The sequence below is a fragment of the Talpa occidentalis genome, unplaced genomic scaffold (assembly GCF_014898055.3).
Source record: "Talpa occidentalis isolate TD23 unplaced genomic scaffold, MPIMG_talOcc4v2.1 talOcc4.4, whole genome shotgun sequence".
Taxonomy (NCBI): Eukaryota; Metazoa; Chordata; class Mammalia; order Eulipotyphla; family Talpidae; genus Talpa; species Talpa occidentalis.
The window spans coordinates 30331325-30359066 of record NW_023604295.1 but is presented as its reverse complement, the minus strand read 5'-3'; the positions used below and the strand labels follow the sequence as shown (position 1 = coordinate 30359066).

General features: G+C 41.0%; 1 protein-coding gene across 1 annotated transcript in view; it reads left to right on the top strand.

Annotated features, from left to right (window-relative positions):
• The window catches only part of MCF2L2 (MCF.2 cell line derived transforming sequence-like 2), a 186352-nt gene that overhangs the window by 62047 nt on the left and 96563 nt on the right, over positions 1 to 27742 (top strand). Inside the window, 7 exon segments of the mRNA XM_037526575.2 lie at positions 678 to 797; positions 5193 to 5309; positions 11304 to 11453; positions 14739 to 14863; positions 15437 to 15551; positions 16061 to 16180; positions 27119 to 27310. Of these exon segments, the coding sequence (XP_037382472.1) occupies positions 678 to 797; positions 5193 to 5309; positions 11304 to 11453; positions 14739 to 14863; positions 15437 to 15551; positions 16061 to 16180; positions 27119 to 27310 (939 nt within the window).

Here is a 27742-nt window from a genome sequence, read left to right as displayed (position 1 = left end):
GAGAGCAATGTTTCTCAGAGCAATTTTATGAATCCTTAAAATATTAAGCCTTTGGCTAAGTAACTTTTCTAGGAAACTATTAAGAAATGTTCCAAACATGCATTGAACCTACAGGTTTCATTGTAGTGAACAATGACTTACAGCAGTAAAAATATGGGAAAGCTTAAATCACTACCAATAAGAGTTAAATTGGTTAAATAAATGGTGCACCCCTGAACAAGAACATTTCCAAAGAATTTTTAATAATGGGAATAAAACTCATGGCATAATATTAAATGAAAAGGCAGGCGCCAATATATTCTTACAATATGTGTTTAATCATGATAAGGATTTTTAAGCAGAGAAAATAGAGAACAAGTAATTAGGTTGAAATAATGAAAAATAGCTAATACATCATGGATTTTTTTTCTTATGCCTACTTTCATTGATTTCCCAATGTTTCTATAAAGAGTATGGAATATTTTAATAGCCAGAAGTTTTGCTTGTTTGTTTAGTGTGGTTATTAAGAAGTTTGGATTAGCTGATCTCTAAAATCTCTTTCAGTTCTGAAATCCTGTGAGGTATATTCTAATTCTTTGGCGTCCATGGTGTCTTCTTCAACTTGTCATCTGTGATCTTGGGCAAGAGGAGGCCAATGCATGTGACATTTTCCCTGACACTTTTCATGATCTTTCCAGGTAGCATTTCCAGGAAATTTGCAACTCATATTTATCCTTCGACCATCTCGCTTTCTCCAGAGGACATTTACTGACATTGGCATTAAATACTATCGAGATGAATTTAAAATGAAAGTTCCGGTAAGCATGATCTTTCATTTTGTCTCCGTTTGGTTAGGGCATGTGGAGAAGATGACATTGGAGCTGGGTTTCTAAAGCAGGTGGCTCACAGGTAAAGGAGGAGAGGAAGCATTCTGGGTAAAGGGAACAGCATGTGGAAGGACATGGACAGAGAAAGTACACACTTTATGTGAAGTTTATCAGGAAACCCCATTCTTGTTGGAGTACATATAGGATAATCTCTTGGAAGAAAAGGTAGTGTCTGAGACCATAGAAAGAGATTTAAGGGGGAAGAGAAGTTATAATAGTATGTGTGAAAGAAAATAAGAATCTAACATATGGGAGGATGAAAATATAGGCAACTGTAGGGTGAAAGTAAAAACCAGTTTTGTGATACAAAAGGAAAACTAATTAAAATGACAAGGTTAAAATTTTTACTATTAACTTTGGCAGCTATGTAGGGGAAACAGGTATTATCATGCTTTTCTTATAGGAATGAATTTAATAATGGCCAATAGGAAGGACTAATTCACTATCAAAAATTACAATCTATACATTTTTGACCTCCCTATAAAAGTAATTCTACAGATATGGTCACACTTGTGCCCAAAGTATTCATCACCGAAGTACTTTACAATCAGTGAAGGTGGTAATGTATGGTACAACCTTAGTGAAAAGAGTTGAGTTTCTTGGAAAGTTAAACATACACCTAACCTATGACCCACCTATGAGAAATGAAAGCATGTGTTCACACAAAAAAAAATTTATAGGAATGTACATCAGCAGGTGAAGAGATAAAGCTATTGTGGCAGAGTCATATAACGGAGTAATACTAAGCAATGAAAAGGAGTGAGGCACCAACACATGCAACAACATAGACACATCTCAAGAGTATTTCTCTTGAGAGGCAGTAGCTAGACACTAAGGAGTATAGACTCTGTGACTCTTTTTAGAATCAAGAAGAGGCAAAACTAAACTATGGGGCCAGAAGGTTAAAACAGTGACTGCTATTAGTGGGGAAGAATAGTGGAGATTGATTGAAAGAGAAACAAGGAACTTCCTGGGGAAATGTTCTGTATCTTGTTTGGATGGTGTTTCATGTGTATACATTTGTCAAAACTAATTGAACTAGCCTGTTAAAATCCATGCATTGTATTGATGTGAATTATATTTTAATTAAACATGAAAAAATGGATAAGATAAATCTGTGGTGATACAGAAAAGTTTCTAACATAATTTTGGGGTTTTTTTGTTTGTTTAGTTGGAAAGAATTTCAAGAATAAGAATAGGTCAAAGAACATTCCATACCCTTTATCCAGATTCATTCACCTATTGTTAATACTTTATTCCCATTTACTTTGTTACTTTTTATTTGCTTCTATATATACCTTACTATATATCTTTATAGATGTATACAACTCTTTATTGTATACTATATGTTACATGTAATTATATTCCATATTACACATAATAAATATATAATTAATGTATAAATATGTATATTTATCTCTAGTATATATACTAATATATAGGGAGATAAATATACTAGTAAAGATGTAGGTACACTTAGAAATACATATTATATATACATTATAACTGAATATATATGTACAGAATACCGTCTAGGATCAGGTAGTGCATTTAGCTGTCATGTCTTTTTAATCTCCTTTAACCCAAAACATTTCCACAGCCTTTCTTTGTCTTTTATGATATTAGTGTCTTTTCAGAACACAGTCCCTTAAAAAATAAAACATATCTTATTTGCATCTCTTGTGATAGTTTTCAAGATTGGATTTCAGTTACGTGTTTCCAACTGGGATATTACTTAAGTGATATCATGTCCTTCTCAGGGTATCACATGTGGAGACACACAGTGTTCACTGACCCCCCCCCAATGGATGATAATAATTTTGAGGCCCTAGTCAAGACATTGTCCCATCTCTCAAATGTATTATGTTTCCCCTTGCAGTTTTTGAGGAATCTTTGGAGAGACCATACAGATATCTTGCTTCTCAAAAAAATCCCTCTCTATTTAATATCCATTAAGGATGCTTGTCTGAAAACACCTTAATTATATTGGTTGCATGATATTTCAGTTAACACTCTCAACATTTACTAATCAGAAATTGGTATCCTATTGTAAGCTAGAACTTACTTGTTTATCACCACTATGGATTTTTTTTTTCAATGATTGAAAATTAATACCTTTTCATAATTATTTTGGTGTTTAAAATCATCCCCAACTTCAAGAGCAGGAGCTCTTTCAAGCTGGCCGCAATGTCCTTGTGACATGCCCCCATCATTTTTTCGTTTTGTATTGTTTTTAGTATTTCCTTACTTTTTGGCATAATATGAATTTCCAGACTCAAACATAGTCTAACAGCCAATATCCATTCTTGTAGTTTGCCATTTCTCTGAGGAGCCTTGTTTCCTTTGGTAAGATCTGGATGCTTGCTGTGCTATTTTGACTCAGGTGTCTGCTTCTAGGTCCTTTTAGCAGAGTCAGTACAAATATGCACATAGACTTGCAAATATTTGTAACTGCATGTATACACTTTAAACAACCTGTGGGTTTTTTTTTTTTTTTCATTCATCTAACAGTGTCTTCTGTACAAATGTTCTTAATTTGGATGAAGTCCTATTTGCCATTATTTCTTTTATGGGTTGTATTTTTTTTGCTGTATCTCAGAACTCTTAGCTTAAAGCAAAGACTTTTTCCTAAGGTTTTTCTCTAATGTTTTGTTTTCCAATTTTTATGTTTTACATATAAATCTATGGTTCATTTTGAAGATGACATGTCTCCCAGAGGACATTTGTCAGTGTCTTTATACCCACACATTATAACAAATCAAATCCCTGGTTTTGATATTAATTATGTAAGATGTAGCTTAGGGGAGTAAAAGATATATGTGATATGTGACCCCTTACTATCTCTGCAACTTCCTGTGAAGCTATATTTACTTCAAAATAAGTTAAATCCATCAGCATATTTGTGTCAGTCTATTTTGGAGCACTCTATTTGGTTCCATTGATCTGTTTGTCCTTTACCATGACCACACTCTTGATTGCTGTAATATATAATAAGCCTTAAAATCAGGTAGTGTGAGTCGTACAACTTTATTTTTTTTTCAAAATTATGTGTTTTGCATTTCTGTATAAATTTTAGGACCAGGTTGTGAGTTTCTACAATAAGTCTGTTGGAAGTGCTTTGAATCTATAGAGCAACACTTAACAGTAGTGAGTCTTCTATTATCTTACTTTTAGTTTTAATATTCACCTTCAGTTTTCAATTAAAAATACCTCCTGGTCCTCTAAAACCAAAAAGGAGAAGATACAGTGCTGGGAAGTGAGGGAAAGCACACCTCCCTCCCTGTTCAGTGAAGTGGAAATGAAGACCTGTGTCCTGGCAGGGGAGGGGATCCAACTGAACTTAAATTAAGCATTTTTAAAAGTCCAAGTGTTACTGTGCCACTAATTTTCAAGAAGCAAAACATATTTTTGACTAAATAATTTCTTGTTATGTGTATAGTTTCTGGATATATATCTATATAATTTCTAATTTTCGAAAGACTAACAATCTTTTGAAACTCTGAAAGTGGTTTAACAACTTTCGGAGAAAAAGGCATAGGTGAATTTGGGCGTTTTCTCTTTCACTTATGTTATAAAAATAATTTAAAAAAAAACCCACCAAACTCTTTCTCAAAAGTGAAATGGTGTCTAGTAATCGAATCCCACTAAGGCTAAGTTCTTTGAAGGCAGGTCTGTCATGCATACCATTTTATCCTTTCGAGTCTTCTAGCAAGTTAAATACCTACTTGCTGAATGAGTACATCAATTTTGCTTTCACCTATAGACTTTGGGTCCTAATTTACAATCATAACATTCTTTAACATCCAGTTCCCTATTACCTCCAAATCTCTTCCATACAAAATAAATTGGGGGCATAGCAACAATCTTTACAGAATCTGCATTAAGATAGTGAATACATTTAATATACACTTCTCAGTAGGTGTCTGTGTTCTAATTTAATTTTATATTCATCAGCCTACCTTTTATTGTACATGTTATTGCAGGATTTTAGATCTCAGCACAACACTTGAATTTAGTAATGAAAAGTATACCTTCCCCAGGGAAATTTTGCCAAACATGCTCTAGAGCAAGACCTGATGTCTAGGTAGCTTAGAGCTGAAGTCCCTGATCCCCGTCTCCATTTTGTGGCAGACTATTCCACACTTTGGTATTCCTTGCTCAGAGGGGGGCTACAGAAAGGAACTTGAAAATGTTTCTCTTCTAGATATTGTAACCCTGGTGATATAAGTGTCTGATCAGGCAAAGTTGATGCTGTTGAAACATCAGTAGACTCTAGATGAGTAATTAATCATCTGTGAGGAATATATTAGATTTTTTCTCTTACAGATTGTTATGTTAAACTCTGTCTCTGACCTTCATGGCTACATTGACAAAAGCCAACTGACAGAAGACTTAGGGGGAACTTTGGACTATCGCCACAGTCAGTGGATAAATCATAGAACTGTGAGTATCAGCAGATGGACCTTTTCCAATGTCTCTTCTTCTTTTTACAAGACAAGGAAGTTACAGATCAGTGGTTCGGTGACCAATACCCATGACTTTCTAACCCCTGGAAGGTTGTTTTTTTTAAAGCCACAGGCTGGGGTAGAAGGGTAAAGATTTCAGTTCCTTCACCTCACCTAATCCTCTGGCCTGGGGATTTGGGGAGATTTAAGTGTACCTGTTTTTTTTTTTTTTGTTTGTTTGTTTTTGTTCTTAAATACCAATATACTGCTGTACCTCAGAGAAAGTAATTTACTTGATCTGGGATGGATCTCAGGCATCAGTGTGTCACAAAGCTCCCCAGAGGATTCTAATGTACAGGCAAATTGAAACCCAGCAAGCCAGAGGAACCTGCATGTATATATTGTCACCATACTTACTATCTGACCTTGACCCAGTCTTGAACCTCTCAGAGCCTGTTAAAATGTTAAAATGGGACTAACACAGTGGTTCTTAGCTGGGACAAGTTTTGTCTCCTAGAGGAGACAAATATTTGTCCTTAGGCAAGTATTTTTTTGTAGTCATGACTTGTGGGCGGAATGGATGAGTGTTACTGGCATCTAGTGGGTAGGGACAGGGTTGCTGCTAAACATCTTATAATGCACAGGGCAGTCTCTTCACAACAATTATCTGACCCTAAATGTCAGAGGTGATGATGGTGAGTAATCCTGGACTAACTAGGCTACCTGAAAGTTCCATGTGGGGAATAAGTGATAGAAAGTTTGTGAAAGCAACTGACATATAATATTTCACTTTTTCCTACTTATTCCTATTGGTGGTTATTATGCTAAAATATTAGAATCAGTAATTTGAGGAAAAAGTAAGATTGAAGCTCATCAAATAGTTTTTCTTTTTATGCAATTGTCATCTCCATTCCTGGCTTTCCCGGCTCCTATGCCCTTGAAAAGATTTGGTTTCCTGGGGCCTTCCTGGTGGCGCAGGGGTTAAAGACAGTGCTATCAAGCCATCACCAGCCAATGCAGCATGAGTTTGATCCCGGCCAGCCAGAGAGCAACCCACATGGTGCAGCAGACCTCTCCTGTCTCACTCACTGCTCCCCTCAGCAGTGTATTTCGGTAGATCTACCTGTTCTGCTTCCTACTGTCTCTGGTGAATCCTCTCACCTCCTCCCCTGCACCTCTGGCTTACATCCCAGTTCTTGTATACACAAATAAATGAATCTTTAGAAAAGATTAGCTTTCCTAAGTGGAAGCAGGAGGTCCCTTTACCCTGCTACAGCTTGTGATGTCAACATACCTCTCAGTAGCTGCTCACTTTGGCAACATGTTACCCAACATTTACTAATGAACACCTGAACTGTATTTAATTGGGTAAGAAAATTCATGCTATGTTAGAGTGTAATGATGTTTTGTGATTTTTTTAAAAGTAAATTTAAGAGTTAACCAAAAATAGATTTCTAGTAACAGTACATTTACTTTAAAGCTACAGCTTCTAAAATTAATAACCCAAGGATGACAACAACAAGAAAGCTACTCCAATCTTCCCTCACTTCTTTGTATACCATGTCATTCCAAGGAAGACACATTCCTTCCCAAACCAAGAGGGAAGCCTATGAGCTGGGTGAGAAACTTTAAATTTCCTTTTAAAGAACCTTTTGAAGACAAAAGGAATTAAGTTTTCATAAGCATTTAATTCTCTTTTTTAAAACATTTATTTTATTTATTTATGCATACAAGAGCTGGGGTGTAGGCCAGAAGTGTGGGGACTGTGTGTGTGTGTGTGTGTGTGTGTGTGTGTGAGAGAGAGAGAGAGAGAGAGAGAGAAAGAGAGAGAGAGGATTCACCAGAGAATGGGGAGCAGAATAGGCAGACTGACTGAAATACACTGCTGAGGGGAGTAGCAGGTGAGAAAAGAGAGGTCTGCTGCACCATGTGGGTCAGTTCCTTGGCTGAGGATTGAACTCATGCTGCAGTGGCTGCTAATAGCTTGACAGTGCTGAGACTTAACCCCTTGTGCCACCAGGGAGGTCCCACGAGCATGTAATTCTTTTTTTTTAAAGATTTATTTATTTATGCATGCAAGAGCTGGGGTACAGGCCAGAGATGTGGGGGGTGAGAGGATTCACCAGAGACAGTGGGGAACAGAACAGGCAGACTGACCAAAGTACACTGCTGAGGGGAGCAGCGGGTGAGGCAGGAGAGGTCTGGTTCGCCATGTGTGTTTCTCTCTGGCCGGTGCGGGGGGTGTCAAACTCGTGCTGCAGAGGCTGCAGATTGCTTTATAGTGCGGTGATTAACCCCTTGAGCCACCAGGGAGATCCCGTGAGCATTTAATTTTAAGTCTAAATGTGAAAGATATGGAGGGAAACTGATGCAGAATATCATACATGGGGGTGATGAGCATTGTCACAAAATATATTTTCATGAAATCATTTAAAACCTGGTTCCTGGAGTGCTTCTAGGCTCTCTTCATTGCTAGAATTTTATACATCACTTAAATAATTAAAAGCATTAACTGTTCCACCAACCTTATTGGACTAGCCACCTCTCCTTTTGGCTCTGATTTCTCTACCAGTCCTTTACTTTATTATATTGTGCACCTTCTTGCCAAGATTCCTCAGATCTATTTTGAAATAATACAAATTCATAACAAATAATGAAAAAAAAAAAGAATGCATCTTGACATCAAAGACAAAAATGGTTCTGCAAGTAGTCAGAGAGGCAAAGAAGACTGAGGTCATGAAGACATTATTTAATGATGGGGCATGAATGGACATGTGCACACCTCTCTTCTCTCCCCAGGCCTGCTCTGTGTTTGTGCCTGTGTTAAATATAGTGAACTTTGAAGAGTACAACTAGTATTGAGACATCAGAGATATATTTTACCTACCTTTTGGATGTTTAATGTATATATTTTTATGTATACACATACATATAATTAACAACATAATTATATATATACATACATGTCTGTATTTATAGCTTATGAATGTAGATCTTTTTTTGATAGTGGTATGCTTTCTGGATCTCAAATCTTTGAGTCTCATAAAAAGCTAAAATGGAAAAGAGCCTTAAAGATCATTTATTTCAATCATGTTATTTTATAGAAAATGAAACTAACCTTGAGTGTAAAGATAGGACTTTGTCCAGGTCAAATGGTCAAGTAATGGCAGTGCCAAGTTGAAGGCCACACTCCTTTTCATCACCCTAAAAGAATCATATCCACTGTATCTTTTCCAAGGTAATTCTTCACCAACTAGACATGTTGAATTAAGTTAATTTATTAACAGGACCCTCCACAGGAAACCTCTGCTGTTTTGTTTTTTTTTTTTTTCCCCTATTTCCTGGATGGCATTGCAACCCTCACACCTGACTCTCTGGAATTGTGACTATCGATTATTATACCTCTAAGGTACTCTACTGGGCCCAGGACCCTTTCACATTGTTGTTCACTTTGGTCCTCAAAAAAATCTCTGTAAGAACAGAGCAAGCAGGCCTCCTTGGTGGTGCAAGGGGTTAAGCTCAGCACTATGAAGCAATCCGCAGCCTCTGCAGCATGAGTTAGATCCCTAGCCAGCCAGGGAGCAACCCACATCTGGCAGCAGGCCTCTCCTGCCTCGCCTGCTACTCCCCTCAGCAGTGTATTTCAGTCAGTCTGCCTGTTCTGCTCCCCACTCTGTCTCTGGTGAATCCTCTCACCCTTGCACCTCTGGCCTGTACCCCAGTTCATGTAGGCACAAGTAAATAATTTTTTTTTTTTAAAAGGAATAGAGCAAGCATTATCCTTATTTTTCAGATAAGGACACTGGGCTCTTATCTGAAAGACAAGACATAGCTTTCCATGGATCATCTAAGATTACACAGTTAGAGGACCAGAATCTGAATGTTAATTCAAGTCTTTAGCTCCTGGGATAAAAATATTTTATTGATTTTGGTTTTAAATCGAGTTTTGTTAAGTCTAGTTTTGATTAATTTTGGTGGATACACAGTGATGGTATAGCATAGTGTTTATGAGTGTCAGACCAGATTATCTAGTTTCATTCCAGTTTTGCCACTTAATTTTAATATCACTTTTGGGAAATTAGTTAACCTCAATATGCGCTGGTTTCCTCATTGAGGGGTGGTGATAACAATAACACCTACTGGCATGCTTTATAAGAGATCGCACAAACAAAATTCTTAAAAATACTTTATTGTCTTATAATTCTCCTGATAAGTTAGATTTTTAAAACATGTTGTTCCTCATAGGCTATTAGTGAATATATCTTTTTTTTTTTTAAAGATTTATTTATTTATTTATTCATTCATTTATTTATTTATTTGTTTGTTTGTTTATTTATACAAGCACTGGGTACAGTCAGAAGCGTGGGAGGGTGAGAGAATTCACCAGAGCCAGAGCGGGGAGCAGAGCAGGCAGAAGGACCGAAGTACACTGCTGAGGGGAGCAGCGGGCGGCAGGAGAGGTCTGCGCGCCATGTGGGACCCTCCTCCGGTGGCCGGGGAGCAGCCGGGGATCGAACTGGCGCTGCAGAGGCTGTGGGCAGCTTCGTAACCCAGCGCTCAACCGCTGCACCACCGGGGAGGCCCCATATTAGTGAATATATCTTAACAGATGTTAGATTATGTGAAAGTAATAACAGTTTCATATACTTGAAAGATTTTTATAAAAGTTAGTGTTTGTCTCAGTTTCCAGGCCAAAGCTACTATAAAGTTCAAGATTGGGGCTGTATTAATACTTGTGCTAGTCAGGGAGAGTCCGCCTATAGCAATAATTCAAGTATGAAAATGGTTGATGCAGACAAGACTTTGATGTCCAGGCAGAGGGGGAGATGTGCTGTGCTCTGGAAGCCTGGCCTGTGGCATAGAGAAGGGCCACATTAGCTCTCTCCCCTTCTTTCTGATGTGGGTTTGGTTTTCAAAAATGTTCTCTGATGAAGAAGCAGCAGAGGTAAGTTTTTTCCCACATGAAAATTAGGTTGGGCCTCTTTTCTCCTGCCATTCGTCCAAATCAACAGTGGTGTGTGGGTTCCCGACTGTGTGACAGGCTCAGGACTATGCACTGGGTCAACTGAGGTGAATGTGACATTGTTCTTGCCCTTCACACACAGAATGGGCTCAAGAGAAGAGAGACATAGACATGGCAGCACTAGTCTGGCTGAGTAGGATGACTTGTGGGGCTCAGGGCTGCTCCCCTTCAACTAACTCTTCTGAATGCTCAGTGTCAATTTTTCTAGATGAGGCCGTGTGTTTTCTAGAGCGCTCTGCTAAAATGAGACGTCTCTCTTGGGATATTCACTTTGAAGAGCTTTGCCAAATCACAAGTTTCAGTTGATGGCAGCATCCCTTCCCTAGTGGAAGAGACACAAGAACAGATACATTTTATAAAGGAGAATAAGAAATTCCTAACACCTCCCTTCCAGTGACAAAAATGACTCTCCGAAAGGTCACTAGTGACGTAATCACCACGTTTATCTACCCCCGGTGTCTTATCATCTATGGGCATCTGACAGGCTTCTTGGAGGTGTCAAGCAGACAGGCTGTGTGAGTGAGGCAAGAGGGAGGACAGAGGATGATATAGGGGCTGGGCAGGAAGGAAGGGATTATTGGGGTGGGGTAGGTGGGTGGCCCTGCCCTTTTCAGCACTTCACCTTGTATAAATCCCCAGTCAGATATAATGGCATGTGTTCATGGGTAATGAGCTGAGCCCTAAACTTGAAACACCTGAGCTTGGTTAAGTCCTTTCCTTTCTTTTTTATTGCCCACCTAATATGATCTTGGGCAATTCCCTTGACCTGTTGGAGCCTCAATTCCCTCTTTATAAAATGTGGGAAAATACCTTCCACTCTGGATAGGCGAGATGATAGATAAATGTATAAGATTGGGTGCAATGCATGGTCCATTGCAACTATTCAGGAAATGGCAGCTAGTTCTCCCATTGAGGTAGCAGATCTGTATGTGTTATCGTTCATGTTGTTATTATTGCCTGACTTGCTAGGCCCTTGAAAATTTTGCCTTGACATTGAAGACCACTGCCCAAATGCTCCAGATGTTTGGGGCCTGTCTGGCCAAGACAGAGCTGCCCAGAGGTGTACCATCCACTGAAGACCTTCTCACATCCCACACGAGGCAGTGGGACAAGCTGCAGGTGAGTGGTCAGTGGCCTCTCGCAGACCAGCTGCTGTACTGGCAGATGGTCCAGCCTCCTGGAGAAAACCAGGAGCAGAACTGAAAGTTAAATCCTCAGCTGTGGCATAGATACACAATGGAATACTACTCAGAGATGAAAAAAGACAAACCCATGTCACTTGTGGCAACATGGAATTGAAAGGGATTGCACTAAGCAAAATAAGTCAAAAGAAAAAGATAAAAATTGCATGGTGTCACTTATATGTGGAGTACAGACACACTGAACAAAAGTCAAGAAAAAAAGCAAAACTTACAAGCTAACCATAGATCTGAGTCATACAGCAGGGGAGGAGAAGGTAGAAGTTTTGAAACCAGGAAGGGAAGAGCATAAGCAACTGTAGTAATGGTTTATGGGTGATGTGGTGGTGGGAGAACTTTGAGGACTGTATCTGAGGGGAGAAACCAATTACTGTATAAAATTGAACAGTGATAAAAGAAAAAAATAGTTAAACCCTCGTCTTCCCTCTTCTCCAGTGACTTGGCAGCCATGCATAATGTGAAGAGAAGGTATCTTAAGACTGGATAGTGCGTGTAAAACACATCCCAGCTTTGTGCTGGCAAGCAGAGGTGTGTGAGTCTCTATTCAAGGGCAATGCTTCTATGATCTGCTCAGGACAGAGCAAGACATAATAGGCTGAAAGTACAGTGAGGGAGGGAGAGGAGTCGGCTTTTGAAGCACAAGCTTTCCTGTGGCTGTTGTGAAGTTTTAGGGCAGACTAATAGCTGACTTACTGCTTCATGTTCTCATGGATGTGTCTTTTCTTTGTGGACTAATTTGAGAAAGAGGACTATGAAAGGTGCTCTGAGCTGGGTCTAAGGAGAGGCACCCATTAAATGATTCATAAAAGCCAGTCAGAACCTGCTGAGAAGGGAGCTGGTTGGGTACTTTCAGGTCTTGCAGTAAAGGGAAGTCTCCCTGGAATTTATCAATGGGTGTCTGTCCCTTTCTGCTTCCGGAATTACAAACAGACCGATTCCATTATTTCACAGAAGACCAGAACTCAACAGAGTAGAAAATAGAGGATTGGAAGGACACATCTCACATCTCAGCATTACATGTATTCTTGCTGCATAAAGCTTGAGAAGAAGAGTTGGGCTCTTTTATCTATGACCCAAAATTTTCAAAAATGCTTTGCTAAGTGGTTTATTTGTTCCCTTATTCAACATTTATTGACTACCCTCCATTACATGCTAGGAAAGCAAACAAACAGAATGTGAACTCAAGGAACATAGGGTGTAGTGAGGGCAACCTCAGAGTCTAGTATTTGGGGTAAGTTCATCCTTCCATAACAGGGAGCACTGTTCAATTCTCTTTATGGGGCTTGGTATCCAGATTTCAGAGTATATTCTCAAGATTACTCTGAGCAATGAAAAGATTTAGTATGAAACTGAAACCCTGAACCAGTTCCAACATGGGTATGTCTGAGGTTTATGCACATCATCAAGCAATACTGAAGCCCCAGTGGGGTATCTGAGAATTCAAGTCAATGCTGGCATTATCTACACAAGAGAGCGTCAGGTCCTACAAATTAAGGGCTAAGTTTCCCGAGGCTTCACTTCTCTTGGACTCCAACCTAGAAGCTTGCCAGAGCCCCTTCTTTGGGGGTTTTTATGAAGGCTTCCTAACATAGGCATGCTAAGCTAAATCATTGGCAGTGGCAATAGAATTCAATCTCCTGCTGCTCTCTCTTCCCTTCCCTGGAGGTCCAGAGGCATCCTTAGGTGCTTTCAAAATAAGTTCACATAATATATGACACCTTTATCACTCTCCACACTTAAACATTCCAAGGGTTTGGGGAGCCGAGAGCCAGACACTGAAGACCAAATATATATGAGAACATATTTTCTTATAAATTACAATATCACACCTGAAAATACCTTTGAGAAGCTTGACCTTTTTCTTTGCCAATCATAATGGCCAAATTCATCTCCCATGATTCTTGGAAGAGACAGCACAGGGTGCAGAGTGCTGGGTCTAGGATACCCTGCCAGCCTGGCAGTTGACCATCTCAGGCCCACAGGCCCACAGTCATAGGCCAGGAGCTTGCAGAGCTGTCAGCACCAGGGGGTGAGGCTGACAGTGCTGAGAGTGGCAGGCAGGTACTATGCCTGGAATCCAGCTCATGAGTGATTGTATGGGGAGGCTACAGAACAGAAGCAACATGATGACAGCAGGTAAATCAGAGAAATCTCTGGGGAATAGGGAAAAATTTTGGAATTTAGAGAACACATCTGAAGGGTGAATCTAGTATGTCAGGTCCAGCTGTCTATGTAGTGAGGGTTCCTGTGAAAGGCAGGTGAGTGGACCGTCTACCATTTCTGCACAGGCAGAGGCCACAGAGGTGAAGTAAAGGGAAAGAAACCGTTTCTTTCTTGTGTGTGATTACCAGCTATTGTCAGAATTGAACTGTGCAACTGTGCACAAAAGAGGCTAAAACATCACTCAGGTGATATGGACTAACTCTGTAGCGCCATATAATTTGCAGTATTGTCTGGCATAAGAAATAGCTCTATGTTCTCAGGCTTAGCTTTGATGACACAAGAAAGGACATGTTGGACATCACTGGTCTGTCTTCAAACCGTGTTGACCAGTCTTCCAGTCGCGATCTTGACATTCTCATTGTCTCAGCATCTCATGCCGTAGGGGTCCCCAACAGATTAGATTTACCCTGGAAGAATTAATCTTTCCATATGAAACTGAAATTGCTGCCCATTTCTGCAAAACTTCAAAAGTTGAAAAAGTTCCATTTTTGTGGCAGATGGAAAGAGATGCAGATGGTTATTGATGAGACCAGATGATCAACCAGCATTTTTTTTCATGATCAACCAGCACTTTTGACATTATCATCGCATTGCAGTTTCTAGCACTGAACATTCAATATCTGTCATTTTGTTAACTAATTTACCACATTTTGTTAACTAATTTCACTTTCAATTTGTAACAGCCACCTGAGATGCACACACACACACACACACAGTTGTAACTTTTAGAAAGGGAATGTGGATGGGCTGGCGCAAAAGACAGACTTTTTCCAGATACATCTTCCTGTGTATTTGGAATTTTGTATCATGTATATATATTACTTGTTAAAAACTAGTTAATTTTTTTAAGCTGTAGCTTGTCTTCATTAGTATTTAATTTTTAGGTGAAAAAAAATACCGATCTATTCTCCTCACCTCAGATCTACCAAGAAATTGTTTTTGTTAATGCCTTATAGAAGAGCCTCTATTTCTCTTTCTCTAGGATGAGCTTCAATTACTTGAAAAGCAGGGAGCCACATTGCTGTCTTGCATTCAAGAACCAGTGACCAGATATCCCATCAACAAACTCAATCCCAATGAACTTGAGAATGCAATCACCATGGAGAGGTGAGTGGGAAGGGGAATCTGCTTTTTCGGGAAAAAAGTGTAGAACTAAATGTTCTGAAATAACCAGAATGGATTGGGACAGCTATTGTTGGCCCTTGGTCGGGTCAAGAAGGAAAATTACTTGAGACAACAAAGGAAAAAAGATAATATCCATCTGGTATGCATCTACCTAGATCTTTCTATGAGAATGTCATTTTCTCCTCTTAGGACTTACTGTCATTTTAGGTTTCAAGGGGGGTAATAGTACTAAGTGAGCTTCATTTCCAAGTAACAGTTTGGTTAGGTGCTGTGCTTTACACACCTGCCACTGGAGGTAGAAAGAGAAGGTGCAAAGAGAAGGTTACCTGGGGCTGGTTTTAAAGCCTAGCAGCTAAGTATTGGAAGGGAAGTTTCTATCTCGCATTGAGAGTGTCCTGATTGAACGACGGCAAATGTGGAAAACATCTGAAAACATGAGAAAATCCTAGGCAACAGCCTTCTGTAAGATCACTGCAATAACACCATTGAAAACAGGTGCCATTTTCTGTGGTAATCAGTGCTAACCATAATGTGCCTCTTCTCCTTTCTTGACAGGTTATTGGTTCAATTGAAAGAAACTGAGAAAGCCTTTAGTCAGTTTTGGTCTGAGCATCACCTGAAGCTTAACCAGTGCCTACAGCTACAGCATTTTGAGCACAACTTTTGTGAGGTGTTATTTTCCTGTTTAATAGAACTTTCTTTTATAACTTAGTGTCTTCTGATTTTCTCTTTCCCTTTGAATTCTGGATATTGACTTCCTCCCTCTCCCACCCTGCCCAGTGCCGCTCTCCCCATTTATCCTTGCTTCCCCACAGATGCCCACCTCTCACATTTTAGAGAAGTAATAATCTTCTGGAATCCCATTTTCCTGACATATATTGGCATATATGGCATTTCAGTGGTTTATCTTCCTTTTTGATTGATAATCTATTCTCGTAGTTTTAATATTCCATCTGCATTCCATCTCAGCACCTGCCACCCCCTCCCAGCTTAATCAAAAATCTAATGAACTTTAAAAAAAAAATTATGGATAGATATATACAAGTCCTGAGTCCTTTTTGGATATTTTAGTTTAGGTTGTTGTGGTTTTTTTTTTTTTATTTTTAAGAGTGTAGCAAACTTTTAACTCCAGATAGGTGCTCATTGGCTTACTCTGGACTGTTCTAATGTGTCTTGTAGGTTAAGCGTGCCCTGGAAAATTTGTTGGCAGAGCAAGCAGAGTTTACAGACATTGGAGACTGTGCAATGCATGTGGAGCAACTTCTTCAGGAGCACAAAACTCTGGAAGAGAAAGGCCAGGTTAGTTTTTTGCCATTTTTATGGACTAGGAAGGAAGTTGCTGTGAACAGTAACAGATTATGCCCAGGCATTATTGTTGGAAGGTTCCTGAAGGACACAGGAATGCCCAATTCCTGACCTTTAGCCATCCCCTCTCACTGCAGGTCCCCAAAGAGATAGGCACTTTAAAAACTATGGTGAGTAATGCCAGCAGTGCAAGTTCTGTTAAGGCTTCTGGAAGCACTTGTTCGAGGCTGCGGCTTAGGTAGAGTGAGAGCTCAGGTTGACCTTGCTAGCTCATGGGGTCAGCAGTGTTGAGTGGAGCAACAACCTGGGGGGAGGGAGAGTCACAAAGAGCTGATCACATCAGGAATCTCACCCTGGTGGCTGGATGTGTGAGTGGGGTGGGTATAAAGAGACAAAATTTTGAAAGCGGAAACCAAAAAAAAAAAAAAAAGGACAGTGTAAAGGGAGAAATTGTCCCACATTAGTTGTGTTTCTACACAGTTATAATGTTTTTCTTCTTTCTTTGAGAATTGTGAATATCAAACCTAAAAAGGCATATGCATTTCACAATTTTCATACCAGAAGTAAACAATTTCCCAGATCTACATACAAGTCAGTGCTTAGGAATCATACTGTTAGGGGGAAATGATGTCCTGAGCTAATTCCATGCAGGCTTTGTGGACTCCACCCCCACACCAGACCAAAGCCATCAAGACATTGGGAAAGACAAATCCCGTCACCACCAAAGGGAAGATGGCTGGGACCTGAGGGTGGAGTTAAGCAGCCAGCGGTGGTATAAAACCAGACACGTGGGCCTTGGGGGCTCTCTTCTAGGCTTCACGGCTCTTGGCTCACCATCAGCTCTCAGAGTGCCATTTGGGATTCCATGTCAGTGGGACGGGTAGGACGCATTTAAGACTTTATCTCCCACTTTTCTCCCTGAGTTGTACATTTTCTCATTTCCCCTTCCCTTGTAAATAAATCTTTTATTAACCTTTTGTGTGTACCTGCAGTGGAGTATTAAGTCCCTTTTAAGTGCGCAGGTGAGGACCCACAGTCAGGCAACCTGTTTTATATCAGGCTGCCCTGTAACAATACTATTTTTGGATGATTACAAATTAAGAAAATCAAGCCTTCTTTTTCTAGAGAAGTTCCTTTCTGTCCTTCTTTAATAAGCTTCTCTATATTTTTGTCTCTTGGGAATCAAGTCTTTTAGTGCTCCTTTCTGAACTGATCTAGAAGCATGTTTCCCAGATGATGATCTGTAGTACTAGATATTTGCCTTTCAAAGTGTAATCCAGCAGCATGGATTCACCAGAGTGAGTACTTCTTAAAACTGCACACTATCAGGCCCCTCCTCAGAATCAAAATCTGCATTTCAGTAAGATCTCTAGATGATTGACAAGCTTGTTATCATTAGACACAGCCGCTGCCCCCCAAATGGTAGTAAGAAATATAATCCAAGTTACACTGATGGAGCTAGAACACACAGATTGATAAGCATTAGCCAAACACTTTCATGCTGAAGAAATGAGTCATCATAAATATTTATCAAGCAGTGATAAAACTGAATTTCATGTATATGTCTCAGATTCTTCAAGACAAATCCACTTTTGTCATTTTAGCTTTTCTCAAGAGAACTTATTAAATGTAGATGCTGTATCTTTACTTATACACTTTCATATATTACTAAAGAATGAGTCATCACATCTAGCCTTATCTCATTTGAAAAATATGGTTGTGGCATATATCTGTGTGCATACTAACCAATCGGAAATGTGTTCATTCGTCACCAGGTATTCCTTGCTCTTGATTCCATGGATATAGTAGGGAGCCAAACAGTCAAACCCTGCTTTAATGGGACTTACATTCTTCTGGGGGAGATATAGCTAAGTGAAAATAAGTAATAAATAAGTGTATCAGATAATGACAAGCAACCAGTTATCTTATTATCATAATTGGGACCTTTTAAACAGGCCTTTGTGCAGATTTCTAAGAAGCGTTGTTTCTTCAGATGATAAGGGTTGGTTAACCTTTCCATTCATCCTCTGAAGGGTTATAGGAACAATGCGATGTTCTAGGAACAAGGGCCCTGTTTGTGGTTTATCCTTTACTCAACACTCAGGTATCAGTGTCTCCCTCAGTATAGCCACACACTGATTTCTGGGATGTGCTGACTTTCTTATTCTGTCATATCCTCATGGGTAACCTTGAACCAACTCACTAACCAAACTGGTTGCATGCTAATCAAATCTGTTCTTTTATCTTGTTGTGGTTTAAGAGTTTAGAATCTTTTGAATGCTTATTTCTGCATCTGAAAAACAATGGTTTCAGGCATTCTTTTCTTTAGAAGCAGAATTTGTTCTAGGTTTTGACTGTGAGGCTTGCTGGGGCCATCTGGTGATGGGCCAGCCGGGATCAGTCAAGAGAGGGAAGGAAAGACCAATGAGATTCCAGCCCTGACCTCTCCCCACAAGGTCTGGGGCCAGCACTTGTGCTACTGTGTACAAGAAGGCAGGGACCCATGAACTCCTAGTAATGTAAAGGCATGGGATTTTATTTTTTTACTTTTACTGTCAAAACTCAAGTTATTATAAGGGGCGTGCAATTGTATGGGGAATCTAACCAAGATGAAAATGCATACATTGTGCAAAAAATGAAAAATGATGTAAGAAATATATTTAAAAAATAAAGGTAAAACAACTTTTGGAAAAAAAAAAAAGCTCAAGTTATTTTATTTTAATTTTAATTCTTTTTTTTTTTTTACTGTGGTCATAGTGGTTATATACTGTATATGATTTAGGGGAATAAGTTCACAACTCTTCAGATGTATGTCAACACATCACACCCACCATGACTGCACCCAATAAGTTTATTTTCTTTTTTTTTAACATTTATCATTTTTTACATTTTTTAGACAATATTTGCTTCCCCCTACCCCCTCAGATTGAGTCCCCATAGAGTTTCCTTCCCCAAGGCACCCCTGTACCATCGCCTCAGTCCCCTGTGCTCCTCCCTCCCTCCCTCTCACCCCTCTGCCTCCTCCTCCCCTGCAGGATGTCTCTGGTTTACAATTGTCTGTTTTTGCTTTGTTGTGTTTTGTACTGTTATTATTATTATTTTTACACCAATGTCTTATTTGGTTCTCCTATATACAACCCAAATGCCCAAAAATAGATGACTGGATCAAGAAGATGTGGTACATATACATCATGGAATATTATTCAGCAATCAAAAAAGATAAACTCATGCCATTCGCAGCAATGTGGATGGAGCTAGAAGGAGTTATACTCAGTGAAATAAGCCAAAAGGAAAATGAAAAATATCGGATGATTTCACTCAAAACAAGTTTGTTTTCTTTTTTTTTTTTTTAAATAGAGGCATGCTTTATTTATTATTTATTTTATTTTATTTGTTTTTTTGTTTGTTTGGTTAGTTGTTTATACATGCACTGTGTACAGTCAGAAGCGCGGGCGGGTGAGAGAATTCACCAGAGTCAGAGCAGGATGCAGAACAGGCAGAAGGACCGAAGCACACTGCTGAGGGGAGCAGCGGGCGGCAGGAGAGGTCTGCGCGCCATGTGGGACCCTCCTCTGGTGGCCGGGGAGCAGCCGGGGATCAAACTGGCGCTGCAGAGGCTGCGGGCAGCTTCGCAACCCAGCGCTCAACCGCTGTGCCACCGGGGAGGCCCAGTTTGTTTTCTTTTTGATGGAAATCTTCAGTTACACAGATATATGCCACAACCATATTTTTCAAATGAGATAAGGCTAGATGTGATGACCCATTCTTTAGTACTATATGAAAGGATGTAAGTAAAGATACAGCATCTACATTTAATAAGTTCTCTTGAGAAAAGTTAAAATGACAAGAGATAGATGAACTCATGTATCTATCGATCAGTTTCAGCACCTGCTGCTTTTCTTGTTTCATCTGACTCACCTCCCCATTCTTTTTTTGTTTGTTTGTTTAGAGAAAGAAAAAGTTTACTGAAGAGAAAAGGAACAGAAATAAAGTGGGACTCCCAGGCCAGTGGAACCAGGCCAGGGAGGGGCAAAGAAGCCCTCACTTCCCCATTCTTACGCTGTCTGTCGGTGTTTTCACTTAGGGTTCACTGATAGAGCAACATTGTTTCAGAACAACCCTGATATGAAATGGGTTGGCCTGACAGTGGGTCCTCACCCATGTGCTTAAAAGGGAAAGGGACTTATAATAATACTCAACTGCAGGCACACACAAAAAGTTTAATGAAGAGTTTATTTACAAAAGAAGGGGAAATGAAGAAATGAATAACTCAGGGGGAAAGAGAGGGAGATAAATTCGTGAATGTGTCCCACAGTTCCGCTGAGCTGGAATCCCAACAGCACGCTGAGAGCTGGCGAAAAACTGAGACCCCCCATGGCCCACATGGTTTATACCAAACCCGGCTGCTTACCTCCACCCTCAGGCTCCAGCAGCTCTCCCTTCAGTGATGATGACAGTATGGGATTTGTAGTTCTTGGTGTCTTGGATATCTTTGGTCTGGAGTGGGGGTGGAGTCTATACCACCTACTTGTGGAGTTTGTTCAGGACATCCTTTCCCTCTAACAGTATCACTCTTTCTCACCATTTTCTTCCACAGCAGACACTTTCAGCTTTCATCTTTCATAACATAGAGTCCTTAGGGGTGGGGAGGGGGGGATAGGCTATCCTTACAACAAAGATTTCTGAATTACATGTTGTAACTTTACCATCCAGCCTTCTGGAATTTATAGCATCTGAAAGATGTTAGACAGGCTTGTGATCAGAACACCAGATTTCAGCTGTTTCTTTCTCACTTTGCAAGTTTGTTGTCTATTTACCTTGAGTTTAAGTTGTATAGATTACAAAATAAACTGTGATTTGGAGACCTTACTGTGAAGTTCTGCTGGATTTAATCATCATGGGTCATGGTTGTATAGCCGTCATTCACAGCATTCACAGTGAGGAGACCATCTGGGCTAGAAGGTGACAAGACACAAGCTTTGGGGTCAGACAGAACTGGATTTAAATCTTGGCTCTAATAACTACCCACTGTGTGGCCCTAGTTAAGTGCCTTAGCTTTTCTGCACACATCCCCTCGTCTGTAAGACAGATAGGATAGCTCCTACCTTAGAGTCCCTTAAAGCTGTAATGAGTGAGAAGTGTAGTAGGGACTTAGTGAGTGCCTGAAAACATGGTAGGTGATCAGAACTCGGAAGCTATTATTATTATCCATTCATTTCACTAGGGTGGTCTTCCAGCCAACCAGTGGTGGCTCTTGTTATGGATCTTTTTCCAAGATGCATTTGGACATGTTACTCACATCTTTCCCTAGAAATCTCAAGTGTTTGAAGAAGAGCTCTGAAGGAAGAGATACCACATGCTTGTGAGGGCACTTGGAAATCTTCTGTGAAGTTCCCTGTACCTAGAAAACTCACGCTGTACTTAATAAATTAGACATCTGGGTTAAAAAATATAACAACACAGATGTCCTTGCCAGATTTCATGCTTTTCTATTTGACTAAAATCAGATCAGTTTTGTTACAGAGCAGCCCCGATATAAAACGGGTTGCCTGGCTGTGGGTCCTCACCCTCATGCTTAAAAGGGACTTATTAATACTCCACTGCCGGCACACACAAAAGGTTAATAAAAGTTTTATTTACAAGGGAAGGGGAAATGAGGAAATGTACAACTCAGGGAGAAAATAGGGAAATAAAATCTTAAATGCGTCCTACCTGATCCACCGATCTGGAAACCCAGTGGCACTCTGAGAGCTGGCCAAGTGCTGCGAGCTGGTGGAGAGCCAAAAGGAAATCCCCCAAAGCCCACGTGTCTGGTTTTATACCAAACCTGGCTGCTTAACTCCACCCTCAGGTCCCAGCAACCTTCCCTTTAGTGGTGATGGGATTTGTGTTTCCCAATGTTCTGATGGCTTTGGTCTGGAGTGGGGGTGGAGTCCACAATGCCTGCATGGAATTAGCTCAGAACATCCTTTCCCCCTAACAATTTGACCAGCCAAAGGATGTCACCAACCAAGAGAGATATAGGCCATTTTTCTTCATGAAAAAAGGGGATTCTAGAGCCAGATCATCTGAATTGGAAGCCCAGCTCTTCTCTTTCTTATTTGGACCACCTTGGGGCATTGTGGCTCTCACTCTTTTTAAAAAATATTTGTATCTTTTATAAAAAATATATTCAAGGGTTTATGATTAGGAGTAAAAGAAATGATCACTATAAGCACCAGAACAGTGCCTGGCATGTAGAAAGCTCACAGTGAATGTTTGCTGCTATTGTGAACATCTTAGAGGGAGTGGGGTACATTCTATGCTACAGAATGTTTCCTAGCTTGAATCTGCAGTAGCTGAGTGCCTCTGGGAAGAGTATCTCATTTATTCTTCATTCATTGTGCAAGTATTTATTGGTCTCCTACCATGCCTAGCACTTGTCTAAGTTTTGAGGACACAGCACTAAAATAGTAAAAAATCTGAGCTCAAGAAATAGCATTCTAATCTCCTTTCAGGAATGGTGACCAGTGTGCCTGGGGCGTTGCTGTTCAGAACCAGAGCACTAGGTGTTTGTCCCTGAGTTCTTTTAAATAGTCAGTGCTATTTGCGCCCCTAGAATTACTCCTTTTGTGCAACAATTATTTATTCTTAAGTAATACGTGCCATTTATCATCTTATGAGTTAGTGCATGCAATAGGGTATATGGCATAGCTTAGGTGATAGAAAAGTGTTTCCCACACAATGAAGTATTAGGAAAGTCACAGATTGTTGCGGGGCCTGCAGGAGAGGCATTAAAAAATGGTTGATCCAGAGAAATTTTCCTAGAGAAGATTGACTCGGAGGGGTAACTTAGAGTTAGTTCCAGAGCAGTGGGGCTGCATGGGGGATGGGAGGTGGAAGGTGGAGGGTGAGAGAGGATGGGGCTTTCTAGGCAGGAAAGAGCAAGTAGAGAAAGCAGGAGACCTGAAGTTCCCTAAAAATTTCAGAAATAACAAATGGGTCATTAGTTCGATTACAGCAAGTGGAGAAGGAGAGCCACAGGTATCAGGGAGATAAAGAAAGACCTTTTGTGCTTTGCTCAGGAGTTTGAACTTTCTCCTGAAGACCACAGGGGGCCGTGAAAAGATTTGAGACTTGGGAATGAGGGAATATTGATAAGACATTGCAATGGAATTGCTGCTTTATCAGCAGAGTAGCACATGCTTTGAAGGAGAGCCTGAGGAAAGCAAAGAGACTTGCTGTTCTAGTCAGAGAGCAGGAAGGGCTGAAAAGAGAGTGACAAGGAGGTGGCAGAGAAGGGCTCAGAATCAAAAAGGTAATAAGAAACATATGAGCTCTGCAGGGCTTGAAGAGGGGACAGGGGTCTTGAGATTATTGAAACCATAAACCATTGTAAGTGAAGCGAGGGGAAGCTATCATTACTTGGAATCATCATGACTCCTTACTGTAGAAAGTTAAATCAGGGCAAATGTGGGGCACTGGATGCCCCACGTGGTCAGCAAGGGTGCGTGTGGGCTCCCTGCTCCTGGAGACCTGTGGGAACAGGGTGGTCATGTGTTGGCTCACACATCAGTATTGTTTCACATAGATCCAGCCAGGAGAATCACTGCATCATCCAGTTCATTGGCTCATTCATTCATTCATTTTACTGGTCAAATATTTATGCGATACCTACTAAGCACTGTCATAGAGCTTTTGTATTGGTGGAAGTGGGTGGAGGAGGGAGGAGTCACACATTAAAGTAAATACAGAAGGTACTTTTAGACAGACACAGTGCTGGTAAATCAATGAAAACAAAGAGAGAGCAACTCAGTGTGGGCGTGTTTCAGGGTGTGACTAGATGTACCGGCAGGCAAGGCCTATGAGCTGGGGCCTGAGAAGAGTTTCACAGGGAGTACCCTGAGGCAGGGTGAGTTTGCCTGCTTTGTTAAAGGCATATCTCTTCACTGGGTAACTGCTGTAGCCCGGCAAATGGTCTCCCTGCTTGGCCTCTTCTCAGCCATTCTTCCTACCGCAGCTGGAGCATTTCTTCTAAAAATATAATTGAGATCCTCACCTCAAAACCCTGCAAAGGGCCTCCCTGGTGGCGCAAGGGGTTGAGACTCAACCTATGAAGCAATCTGTGGCCTCTGCAGCAAGAGTTCGATCCCTGGCCAGGAAGCTACCAACATGGCGCAGCAGACCTCTCCTGACTCACCCACTGCTCCCCTCAGCTGCTGCTGTTGTGAGCAACTAGCATTTACTCATTGTGACATGTGAATCTGCAGGGTTTTGTTTTTTGTTTTTTTTTTAACTAGCCTGCATTTTATTTTATTTTTTAAAGATTTATTTATTCATGCATATAAGAACTGAGGTACAGGCCAGAGGCATGGGGGTGAGAGGGTTCACCAGAGACAGAGTGGGGAGCAGAACAGGAAGATCTACTGAAATACACTGCTGGTGGGGAGCAGTGGGTGAGACAGGAGAAGTCTGCTGTGCCATGTGGTCAGCTCCCTGGCTGGGGATCGAACTCGTGCTGCAGTGGCTGGAGATAGCTTGGTAGCACTGTGCCTTTAACGTCTGCACCACCAGGGAGGCCCACAAATTAGAGGTTTTATATTCTCTGGATAAATACCCAGAAGTGGAATAGTTGGATCATAGGACATTCCTGTTTTTACTTTTTGAGGAATCTCTATACTGTTTTCCACAGTGGTTGTGTTATAGAGCAACCCTGATATTAAACAGGTTCCTGGCTGTGGGTCCTCACCCGCGCGCTTTAAAGGGACTTATGAATACTCTACTACAGACACACACAAAAAGGTTAATAAAAAGTTTATTTACAAGAGGAAAGGAAATAAGGAAAATGTACAACTCAGGGAGAAAATAGGGAAATAAAGTCTTTAATGCGTCCTACCCGATCCGACGACCTGGAAACCCAAAGTTACTCTCAGAGCTGGCCGGACGCTGCGAGCTGGTGGAGAGCCAAAATGGGGTCCCCCAAAGCCCACGTGTCTGCCTTTTATATACACCTGGCTGCTTAACCCCACCCTCAGGTCCCAGCCTCCTTCCCTTTGGTGGTGTTGGGATTTGGAGTTCCCAGTGTCTTTGGCTTTGACCTGGGGTGGGGGTGGAGTCCACAAAGCCTATATGGAATTTGCTTTGGGACATCCTTTTCCCCCTAACAGTTGTACTGTTAGGGGGAAGTGATGTCCTGAGTTAATCCCATACAGGATTAACTTTGTGGACTCCACCCCCACTCCAGACTAAAGCCATCAAGACTCTGGGAAAGACAAATCCCATCACCACCAAGGGAGGGTGGCTGGGACCTGAGGGTGGAGTTGGGCAGCCAGGTTGGATATGAAAAACCAAACACGTGGGCCTTGGGCTCTCTCTGGCTCGCGATTGCTCGCCTCCTGGCTTCACGGCTCCTGGCTGGCGGCCAGCTCTCAGAGCGCCATTTTGGGATTCCTAATCGGCGGATCGGGTAGGACTCATTTAAAACTTTGTCTCCCACTTTTCTCCCAGAGCTGTACATTTCCTCATTTGCCCTTCCCTTGTAAATAAACCTTTTATTAACCTTTCACGTGTGCCTGCAGTAGAGCATTGATAAGTCCTTTTAAGCGCGCGGGTGAGGACCCACAGTCAGGCACCCCGTTTTGTATCAGGGTTGCTCTACAACAGTACCACTTTGCATTCCCACCAACACTGTATAAAATGTATCAGGCTTCTCTTTTCTCCAATTCCTTGCCAACACTTGTTGTTTCCTGACTTTTTGGTATAAGCTGTCTCACAAGTGTGAGGTGATGGCTCATTATTGTTTTGATTTGCATCTCCCTGATAGTAAGAGATACTGAACATCTTTTCTTGTGCCTATTGACCATCTGTGTGTCTTGGAGAAGTGTCAACTTAGATTCCCCAAATTCTTTCTAAGGACTACAGTCTCAGACCTGGTCTATTATCTCTTCTGCACAGGTCGATCAGGACCTTCTTCTCGAGATCTTCCCTCATCATCATATTTAAGATAGCAGCTCCTGCACCCATTCTTCCTGCACTCCTCTCTCTGTTTTATTTTTCTCCATATCATTCATCACTATCTAAGACAATACATAATCTACATATTTAATTGCTTATTGCCTGTGTCTCCTATTGAAATGTAAGTTTCATGTGGGCAGGGATCTTTGTCTGCCTTGTTTGCCATCAACCCCTAGCACCTAAGACAGTATTTGGCACATGTTAGGACCTCAATAATATGTAATGAATGAGTTAAAAACAGAAAAACATGGCATTTATGGTTAGGACAAAGCAAGTTACACAGAGAGAGGTAGGAGATGCAGTGGCTGGATAGACAAGATGAGAGCAGTTAGAGATCTTGTCGGTTGCAGGAAGCAGTTTAGATAAACATATTTCTTAAGTCTCATGACCACTGACCCCCCAAACCCCTGCCCATAGAGTTGTCCAAACCAGATCTTTACCAGATTCTCAACTTCAGTTCACTACTGACTCTCTTTACTGTCATGTGTCTGTCCCTTTCCCTTTTCTGTTTAGTTGAAAGGGATTTAGAGTCTCCTGTTCTGTGCAGTGTAACACTTCTGCTCACCTAGCTTAGAATTTATCAGTGTTGTAATCATCTAATTATTTGTACAATTTATTTCCTATCTGAGTTCTTCATTAGGCTGAAAACTCCTAGCTTGTTAACACTGTATCTTCAGTGCTTACCCTAAAATTCAACAGGTATTCGAATGAATGACTTGATATCCTTCTGAGTGCAGATGACCTTGAACTAGAATAGATTTCCAGGAGACCTTGAATGGCCACAGGGCTCTCCCAGATTCCCCAGTTTCAGACTTTCAGTCTAAGACCTGAATCAACAGCTCCGCAACCTCCCTCCAGGCTTGAAACACAGTGTCAGGCAAATATCAGCCTTCCTATGACCTGGCTTCTGATGCTTGGCTCTGCATGTTTGTTTTGGAGGAGCCCTTGGAAAAGGCCCAGCTCCTGGCACTCATTGGAGACCAGCTCATCCAAAGCCATCACTATGCAGCAGACTCCATCAGACCCAGGTGTGTGGAACTCAGGCACCTCTGTGATGACTTCATCAATGAAAACAAGAAAAAAGATGACATTCTAGCAAAGTCCTTGGAGTTGCATAGACAACTGGACAAGGTGAGCAAAACCAAGCAGTGACCATGATATCTGCAAAATTTTCTATTAAACAGTTTTCCTGGGGGGCCTCCCTGGTGGCGCAGGGGTTAAAGTCTCAGTGCTATCAAGCTATCACCAGCCATGGCGGCATGAGTTTGATCCTTGGCCAGGGAGCTAACCCACATGGCTCAGCAGACCTCACCTGTCTTGCTTGCGTCTCCCCTCAGTAGTGTATTTCAGTAGATCTGCCTGTTTTTCTTCCCACTCTGTCTGGTGAATCCCCCCTCCCCCCACACCTCTGGCCCTTACCCCAGTTCTTGTATGCATAAATAAATAAATCTTTAAAAAACAAAACAAAACCGTTTTCCTGCCCCACAGTTGTCAAGAGGATAAGTGCCTCATGTGAACAGATTTCATAAAGATTTAACTGCAGCTCGTAGAGGTATTGAAGTT